The sequence below is a fragment of the Mastomys coucha genome, unplaced genomic scaffold (genome assembly GCF_008632895.1).
Source record: "Mastomys coucha isolate ucsf_1 unplaced genomic scaffold, UCSF_Mcou_1 pScaffold21, whole genome shotgun sequence".
Lineage (NCBI taxonomy): Eukaryota > Metazoa > Chordata > Mammalia > Rodentia > Muridae > Mastomys > Mastomys coucha.
In genome coordinates this window covers 177,473,656-177,483,561 of record NW_022196904.1, presented here as the reverse complement: position 1 = coordinate 177,483,561, position 9,906 = coordinate 177,473,656, and the positions used below count along the sequence as shown (strand labels likewise).

Here is a 9,906-nt window from a genome sequence, read left to right as displayed (position 1 = left end):
CTCAGCACCCTGCCTGAGTCTCCAAGGGCCCTCAGCACCCTGCCTGAGTCTCCAAGGGCCCTCAGCACTTCTGCTGCATGAGCTCTGCTGCACCCACCCCTCACGAACTCCTCCTTCAAGTGGGGCTCACTGTTCTGTCCTAGTAGTTTCTCAGACACCAAGAGTTACTTACAGCAGAGGCACTTTAAAAAACACATGCACTGAGACAGTGCCATGAGAGCGCAGTGAGAAGGCACTGTCTATTTTTTTTTTTAATTAATTTTTTAATGTGTATGGGTGTTTTGTTTGGGCACCATGAGCATGCTGTGCCTGTGGAGGCCAGAAGAGGGCATTGACCCCCCAGGACTGCCGGGACATTGTGAGCTGTCATGTGGGTACTGGGAGTAGAATCCAGGTCCTCTCTCTGCCTGGGTCCAGTGCTCTTAAACTACTGAACCATCTCTGCCTCTGAGAAAGAGACTTTGAATCCTATTTCACACCTGTTGATACAATTATTTTGTTAATCTCCTTCAAACTAAAACCAAAATACTTATTTTGTTTTTGTGTATGTGCCACATGTGGGGGGAGGGGATAATGTGTAGGAACTGGTTTTCTCCTCCCACTGTGGGTTCCTGAGTTGACGTCAGGTCACCAGGCGTGGCACATGCACCCTCACCCACTGGAGTTGGCTTCTGAGTGGAGGCAGCTGCCTTGCCCTCTCAGTATACAACAAAGCCAACAAGGGCTGCTGAGCTGCTCAGCAGGTAAGCACCCGCATGCCAGCCTGGTGGCCCAAGTTCAATCCTGGAACTGGGATCTTGGTAGGAGAGAACAGACTCCCAAAGCCATCGGTCCTCTGACCTTCTCACTTCATGTGCACGTGAGTGTGCACATGCCCACATACCATTAAAAAACAAAGCAAAGGCTTCCACGGGCAACAGTGTCTGGCCAGATTTAACACACTTTTTTCCCATCAGTTTTCTATTTAAAAAAAATTAGTTAATGCTTTTTTCAAGACAGGGTTTCTCTGTGTAGCCCTGGCTGTCCTGGAACTCACTCTATAGATCAGGCTGGCCTTGAACTCAGGAATCTGCCTGCCTCTGCCTCCTGAGTGTATTTATTTTATTTTTAAAAAGACTTAATTATGCCGGGCATTGGTGGCACACACCTTTAATCCCAGCACTTGGAAGGCAGAGGCAGGTGGATTTCTGAGTTCGAGGCCAGCCTGGTCTACAGAGTGAGTCCCAGGACAGCCAGGGCTACACAGAGAAACCCTGTCTTGAAAAACGGGAAGAAAAAAAACTTATTTATTTTTATTTTATACTGTATGGGTATTTTACCTGCATGTATGTCTGTGCACCATGTACACGAGTGCCTCTAGAGGCCAGCAGAAGGCATCAGAGCCCCTGAACCTTGAGTTACAGATGGTTGTTAGCTACCATGTAGATGCTGGGAGTAGAACCCAGGTCCTCTGGAAAGCATCAGTGTTCTTTTTTTTTTTTCTTTTTTCTCTTTTTTTGTTTTTTTGAGACAGGGTTTCTCTGTATAGCCCTGGCTGTCCTGGAACTCACTCTGTAGACCAGGCTGGCCTCGAACTCAGAAATTGGCCTGCCTCTGCCTCCCAAGTGCTGGGATTAAAGGTGTGCGCCACCACCGCCCGGCAGAGTCAGTGTTCTTAACTGCAGAGATTTCTCTGCAGCCCCCAGATTGACTTATTCTTAGGAATTGATGTGTATGTGTATGCACCCATGTGACTTCAGGGATGCCGTGTATACCCAGGTGCTCAGGGTTAGTCTCTGGGACTGGAGTTATAAGCAGCTGTAGCCACCTGATATGGCTGCTAGGAAACCGAAGCTGGGTCATACGCCCTCTGCACTCCTAACTGCTGTGCTAGCTCTGCTCCCCTCACAGTCTTCCTAAGGCTACTCTGAAAGGCAACCTTTTCCACTGATCTAGTCAGATAAAGTCAGCTTGGATAGACACTTAATAACTATGGAAGGCAGACAAAGTGCTACAGATGTAGCTGCCTCTTGTAAAGGGAACTCAGTGGCTGGATTATAGGAATGAATGGAAACTCAAATTTATCAGTCTATCCTTTTATATCTTCTGAATTTTGTATCATGCACATATATTACAGATAAAATAAATGAATTAGTTTTTTAATATATAAATATATTAGTACTAGGAATTAAACTCAGGGTCTTGCACATGCTAGGCAAGAACTCACCACTGAGATAAATCCTGAGCTCAATAAATTAATTTAATTTAATACCAGGCATGATGGTGCACAGCTTTCAGTCTGGTACTCGGGAGGCAGAGGCAAGTAGATCTCTGTGAGTTTGAGGCCAGCCTGGTTTACGCAGGGAGTTCCAGGTGAACTAAAGCTACATAGTGAGACCCTGTCTCCAAACAAACACACTGTAAGCAAAGACTTAGAGCTGGTTTCCAAGGAGGGAACCCCGTGGAGGTGGTGGTTGAGGGGATGGGCAGAACACAATGGATATTTCTTCTGAGTTCTGACTTTCCCTGGTCCCATCCAAGTTCTTTTGAGTCTCAGGTACAGGATAAGAAGTAAAGGGTGCCATACTTACGTCCTGACTGACCTGTAAAGACACCGTATGGTAGCTGGCAGGCACGCCTTCATCCTCCTCTTCATCACTGTGCCCACCCCGAGTGGCATGCTGGTTGGACGCTCGGGGCCGTCGAAGCATCGAGCCCTCCTTGGTTTTTTTCTTGAAGCGGTTCCCTTTGCTGTCATATTTATGACTCTTGCTGCGTTTATCCTGGGACTTGCACCCTGAGCAGAGCCAGACTAAGGTCACATTCCCACAGCCTCAGGGCAAAGACAACCACTCCCCAAAGGTCCCTTCCATAGGTAACTTACCACCATTCAGACTGGCTTCTACAAAGATGCGGAGAGTCTTGACGCAGAGTTCAAAGTTGTCAGGGGTGATGTGAGCAGCATCACGAACAATGAAGGACAGTGACTCCACACACTTCAGCAGGGACTTAGTGTCATGTGGGCCCAGGTCTAGGCCCACTGTAAGGCTGTACTGATTGACCAGGGGTGAAGGGCCTGGCCTGCTGAGCCCTGCTCCTGGTTTGGAGTTATCAATGTCATCCTTCCCCACCTATAAAATACACAGTGATATAAGCTGAGGTTCCATTCTAAGCCAGACATCCTTTCTGAGAACTAGGAACCTTTTTTTAGAAGCCTAGGATGGTAGTAGACTCACCACTAACCAACCACTGGTGACCATGTCAGCATCGGTGGCTGAGCGGTGTATCTTGCCAGGCCTGCCATGGTCAGTGTAGACCTCAGAGTCGGAAGTGTACCCTCGGTCTAGGCTGACATCACTTTGATGGTAGGATGGGAGCTCACTGTCCGACTGTGCTCCTGAGCCAGGCAGGGAAAAGGCAGAATAAGAGCTGAGATGGGGCATGGAACAGGGCAACAGACTCAAGAAAGGTTCTGAGGCCTAGTGTCTTCTATCATATCTGGCTTACTTTGGCCCAATCACCAAAAGCCTGAGGCCTGCATATCTTTTCTGACTAAATAAGGTAAAAGAAGCTAATTTGGGCTTCTGACAGCAACTAGTAGCAGGTATTAGGAGAGGTGGTGGCTGAAGGACAAATGGTTCTGTAACATGGTCTTCATGACAGTAGAAACTTGGCTTGATAGTCTCTCTGCACTGCCTGCTTGCCTGTGTGCTCTCTATCTAGCCTGTGGGGTAGGCAGATGGCAGAACCCAGGTGTGTTTAATCTGCTCAATGGTAATAGCCTGTGTTTTGTTTCCCCATAGCAGCTGCTGGGTCCTAATGCTTATTTTCCTGGGAAAGGGCATACCAGCATCAGGAGCATCAGCCCTGGCGTGCAGAGTATCTGGAGGCTTCACGCCTGAGCCAATGCACTCCAGCAATGTGAAGAGGGTGGCCCAGTCATCGCCCGAGTGGATGTTGGCAGCATTGGTCTTGAGGAGTTCATGCAGCCCATATGCAACCTGGTGGCTGACTCTGGACAGCACACTGGGCTTCATCAGTAACAAGATGCGCAGAGAGAGCAGGACCTGGGTAGGGACGGGAGTAGGAAGTGGGATGGACACAGTTGCAGCTTCCTCCCTAATCATCTCCAGCAGCCATTTAGATTAGTGAGGAGAGTTTGGCTCGGACTCAGTTGCTCCTGGTCTGGCTTTGGTCTGGCCTTGGCTTCTCTTGTTTTGAAGTACTGGGCATTGAACCCAGGGCCTTGGGTGTGTTAGGTAAGTACTCTACAGCTAACTTCCTCCTTGGCCGTGCTTCACTTTGTTTGTTTGTTTTTTATCTTATTTTATTTATTTATTTGCTTCACTTTCTTTGTATTGTTAAAGTTATGACAACATATAAAGACGTTTCTTATGTACATTGCCCAGTTTAATCCCGAGGCAGTATGATGCAGAATTAAGTCTAACATGTCAACAGAGACAGACTTCACTATAACCCACTGACCTTCTTAGATGTTCCTAATTCTATGTGAATTTATATGTATGCATGTGTGGATTGAGTTCTACACAATTTTGTCAGCGGTGTGTGGTTGTGTATCCACAAGTTCTTACTCCTAGGTTACCACTTGACAGCCGCTTTCCAGTCCTGTCCTCCTGTCTGTTTCTAGCCTTTAGCAATTTCTCAACTTCTAAAATTCTGTGAGTCCCAAAATGCTATCTAGATGGAATTACCTATCTTCTGATAGCTAATTCCCTACCTGGAGATCTACCCATGTCTTTGCACATTGGGTCTGTTGGACAGTATTGCATGGTACGTGTGTACAATAGTTCTCTCCTATTGGAAGTTATCAGGGCTGACTACAGCTTTTGGCTTTGATGAATACAGCTTCAATGAATATTTATATACACATTTTAAAGCTAAAATAAACCTTAATTTTTTTCTGGGATAAATGCCTAAAAGTATATTTGCTGGGTTGTATGGTGTGTGAATATTCAGTTTTATAATGAAATGCCCACCAGAAATTTATGGATAATCTAGTTTCTCTGTATCCTTGCCAGCATTTGGTATTATCACTTTTAATTTTAGCTATTCTGGTGTGTTATTTTTGCATTTTCCTAATGGCTAATGCTACTTCATGTGCTTATTGGCCATTTGGATATTATCTGTGAAATAATCTGTTTTTATCTTTTACCTGTTTTGCATTTTGATACTAGATTTTTCTTAAATATATGACTTGTAAACATTTTCTATTGCTCTATCTTTTTATCTTTCTCAAATAAGCTTTCATACATTGAATGTTTTGAGCATTAAAGAAGTCTAATTTATCATTCCTTCCTCTTATAGACTGTGTTTTTAATATCAAGTTTAAAAAAAATGTATTGGACTGGGCACAGTGGGTGAGAGCACACATTTTTAAATCAAGCACCTGGGAGGCAGAGAGGTAAATCTCTATATGAATTTGAATCCAGCCTGATCTACATACTGAGTCTAGCCCAGCCAGGGCTATCCAGTGAGACCTTGTTTCAAAAAATAAGTAAATAAAATTAAAACCTAACTAACTAACTAAGTCTTTAGTCAGTTCATGTACCATGCCCTTGTAGACCTATTCTGTAGGGGATATGCCAATCACAACAAGCAATAGCCACAACTCACTGGGGGTAGGCATTCTCATCTTTGCTTCCTGTTACTGTCATGGCTCTGCAGTCACTTCAGAAGCTTGTACAGTAACAGGTGCTTGTACAGAGAGTGGGAAGAGCTCATTTACCGTTCTATATCCTTAGCAGCTCCACTCTGTAGCTGGTGTACAAACACTTGAGGGAAAAGAATAATTTAGGATCATGCACAGAAGCAAAATCTGCCTGTTTTACTTTTTTTTAAAAAGATCTGTTTATTTAATATATGTGAGTACTTGGTCTTCATGAATGCCAGAAGAGAGAGGGAGTCAGATCCCATTATACATGGTTTTAAGCCACCATGTGAGTGCAGAGGATTGAACTCAGGACCTTTGGAAGAGAAGCCAGTGCTCTTAACCACTGAGCTATCTCTCCAGCCCCCCAAATAAGCCTGTATTAGACTGTGATCAGGTCTAAAGTGGGAGATATGAGCTTGCGTCCCCGCTGCTGGCGGGGTATCTGTGTTCAGGCATGTTTAGGCTTTTGATTTTTTTTTTGTTTTTTATTTGTTGTATTTTATTGTTTTTTCTTTGCTTCTCTTTTCTTTTCTTTTCTTTCTTTCTTTCTTTTCTTTTCTTTTTTTTTTTTTTTTTTTTTTTTTTTTTTTTTTTTTTGAGGCAGGGTTTCTCTGTATAGTCCTGGTTGTCCTGGCACCCACTCTGTAGACCAGGCTGGCTTGGAACTCAGAGATTTATTGGTCTCTGCCTCCCAAGTGCTCCCAAGTGTGTGCCACCACTGCCTGGTAGCTTTTGATTTTTTAAAAAGAAAATGAAGTATGTAATAAACTATTAAACCACATTAAAAATCTTAAGTTTTAGATCCTAGGATTTTTTCTTATGTGTATAAAGGCTTTATAATATATATTTAATTTTTAGATTTATTTTATGTGTATGAGTATTTTGCCTGCATGTATGTTTCGTGTACCATGTACACATGTGCTGCCCACATGGGTCAGAAGAAGGCACCGTATCCTCTGGGACTGGAGTTACAGATGGCTGTGAGCCGCTACGTGGTGCTGGGAGCCAAACCCATCCTTTGCAAGACAGCCAGTGTTCTCTACTACTGAGCCATCTCTTCAGCCCCTTCATTATGTATTTAAATTTATCATCAGTTTAATTTTTCTGCAAAATAAAGGTTTGAGTCAAAGTTCACTTGGGAGACTGAGACAAGAAGACGAACCCACCATTTGGGCTACAAAAAAAAGACCTTGTCTCAAAAACAAAACCAACTGTCTTAGTTAAGGTTGCATTGCCGTGAAGAGACACCATGACCATGCCAACTTTTACAAAGGCAAACATTGCATTGGGGCTGGCTTGCAGTTTCAGAGGTCTGGTCCATTATCTTCATGGCAGAAAGCAAGCATGGTGGCATGCGGGCAGACATGGTGCTGGAGAGGGGCCGATCTACATGAGCTAGGCAGGCAGCAGGAAGTGAACCAGAAGTGAACTGGCCTGAGCTTCTGAGACCTCAAAACCACCCCCTAGTGACATATCTCTTCCAACATATCCCAACAAGGCCACACATCCTAACAGTGCCACTCCCTACTGGCCAAGCATTCAAACACATGAGTCTATGGGGGCCATTCCTGTTCAAACCACCACACCCAAAGTAAAACACAACCAAAACCATTCAGTTGAACATATTTGTAGGAGTCTGTTTTTGGATCATCTATTTTGTTCAATAGCCCTATCATCTATCTATCTATCTATCTATCTATCTATCTATCTATCTATCTATCCATCCATCCATCCTACATAATTTTTAAAATTATTTATCATATTTGTGGGTGTTTTGCTGGTATGTATTAACTGTATGTATAACTGTGTACCAATGCAATATTCCTGGAGACTAGAAGAGGGCACCAGATGCCTGGAATTGGGAGTTCCAGAGGGTTACTGCATGTGTGCTGGAGGTCCAACCAGAGCCCATTAGTAGAGGAGTCAGTGCTCTCAACCTTGGAGAAATCTCTCTGGTCCCCAATCCTACATAATTGTGACTTCCATGAAGTTTAATATTGGCTAGAGTGGCAGAGTATGAGGTGAACAACTGTAATCCCAGTTTAGGGAGGCAAAGACAGGAAGATTATGAAGCTATCTTGAGATACACATTAGACCCTCAGTCCACACAACCAATTAGGCCAGGGCTACATAGTAGAGTGTTTCAAAAACAACAACAAGCTTAACCAGTAAGAAAAACCCAGGCTGGTGAGATGGCTAAGCAGGTTAAGGCACTTGCTGCCAAGCTTAGTAATTTAAATTCAAATCCCAGAATTACAAGCTGTTTTCTGCCTTCCACATGTACACCTATGGCATACAGCAGCTGCTTTTCATCCATGTAAAAATATTAAAAATAATAACACAAGAAACAAGGTGGACTATTATTCCATTTCATTCTTTGTTAAACGTTTAGCTACTGTAGGGTCTATGCCTTTCATTCTATTTTAGAATAACCTTTCTACCTCCACCAGAATCTTTGCTGGGATATTTATAGAAAGCTGCATTACATTTATATATTGACTGAAGGGAGAAGTGACATCTTAGTTGGGTTGAGTCTTCTAATCCATGGTATGGCCTCTTGATTTAAGGGTTTTTAATTAACATTTTGTTATTTATTTGCAAGCCAGGGTCTCACTATATAGCCTTAGCTGGCCTTGAATTTGCAGAGATCTGCCTATCTGCTTCCTGCTTCCTGGAATTAAAGGCCCTTGTCACCATGCCCAGCTGCATTTTCTAGTTTTTAGTATACAAATGCTATCTACATGTTTTGAAGGGGGTCTAAGAATCTCACTTTATTTGGAGTACTTGTAAGTGGTATTGCTTTTATGTCTGTTTGTCTGTTTGTCTGAGACAGGGTCTTTTTTTTTTTTTTTCCAAGACAGGGTTTCTCTGTGTAGTCTTGGCTGTCCTGGAACTCACTCAGTAGGCCAGGCTGGCCTCGAACTCACAGTGATCCTTCCTCTCCCTCCTGAGTGCTGGGGTTAAAGGTGTTCATCACCACCTCTGGTGAGACAGGGTCTTAGTTTGCCCTTGAATTGACTATGGATCTGAGGATGGCCTTGAACTCCAAATTTGACTCTGTCTCCACCTCCCAAGTGCAAGGGTTAAAAACCTCTGCTGCCAGGATCTCTGTGTGAGGCTGGCCATGTCTACACAGTGCATTCTAAGAGAGTCAGAGGTGCATAGTGAGATCCTGCCCTGAAACAAGCAAACAAAACAACAAAGAAATAAACCTGCATCACTTAGCTTGGTGATTCCTTTTCTGTTTTTGAGACAGGGTCTCCTCTGTAGCTCCTGAGAACTCATGAAGTGGTCCAGGTTGGTCATGATCCCCTGGTGATCTGTCTTGTCTCTATCTCCTGAATGCTGTTATTATATAAGTGAGTCACCATGCCTGATTATCTAGTGTGAAATTGCAGCTCTATTTATTTATTTATTGTCGCAGAATATCTGTACATGGTTCTTACTGTCCTGCTTTGCAATTAAAGTTGTGTCCATAATGCTAGGTGGAACACACACACACATACACACAAATAAATTTTTGAGACAGGGTTTTTTTGTGTAACAGCCCTGACCCTAACTGTCCTGGAACTCAATTTATAGACCAGGTTGGCCTTGAAATTACAGCGATCCACCTGCCTCTGCCTCTGCCTCCTGACCGCTGGGATTAAAGGCCCAGCCTGGAATTGCTCTTTTTAAAGACAGGGTCTGACTATGTGACTCTAGCTAGACTCTATCTAGAGATCTGGCTGTGACTGTCTCTGCCTCTTTGGTGCTGGGATGTACCACCATGTCTGGCTAAAACTGTATCTTCATCATCCTCCTCTTCTTTTTTTTTAAATCTCCAAACAGGATTTCTTTGTTCAGTCCTGGCTGTCCTGAAACTCACTCTGTAAACCAGGCTGGCCTTGAACTCACAGAGTTCCGCTTACCTCTGCCTTCTGAGTGTTAGGATTAAAGTCATGTGCCACCATTGCCCAGTCTCTTTCTTTTATGTGTTTAGCTCACATGTATGTATGTGCAACATATGCATGCGTGGAAGCTGCAGAGGTCAGAAGAGGGCATTGGATTCTCTGGAACAAGAGTGTGGACAGTTGGAGCCACCATGTGGGTGCTGGGAACTGAACCCAGGTCCTTTGCAAGAGAAGCAAGTGTTATAAATGTTTGAGCCACCTCTTCTGCCCTGAAATTACATTTGTTAATGTCAACTTCCATACGATTATAATATCATTTGGAAATATGGCTTCTGTGTATATCTTTTTTTTTTTTTTTTTTTT

At 43.7% G+C, this 9,906-nt stretch overlaps 1 protein-coding gene across 8 annotated transcripts in view; it reads right to left on the bottom strand.

Annotated features, from left to right (window-relative positions):
* Gbf1 (golgi brefeldin A resistant guanine nucleotide exchange factor 1) overlaps window positions 1–9,906 on the bottom strand; it is a 137,375-nt gene that overhangs the window by 3,597 nt on the left and 123,872 nt on the right. For 5 of the 8 annotated variants that reach the window (XM_031390527.1, XM_031390529.1, XM_031390535.1 and 2 more), the window contains 4 exons: window positions 3,827–4,046; window positions 3,216–3,376; window positions 2,864–3,110; window positions 2,571–2,776 (listed from right to left, as the gene is read on the bottom strand). In XM_031390527.1, the coding sequence (XP_031246387.1) occupies window positions 2,571–2,776; window positions 2,864–3,110; window positions 3,216–3,376; window positions 3,827–4,046 (834 nt within the window). The remainder of the gene's footprint in view (window positions 1–2,570; window positions 2,777–2,863; window positions 3,111–3,215; window positions 3,377–3,826; window positions 4,047–9,906) is intronic. The other 3 variants (XM_031390531.1, XM_031390534.1, XM_031390533.1) reach the window with 1 other exon arrangement.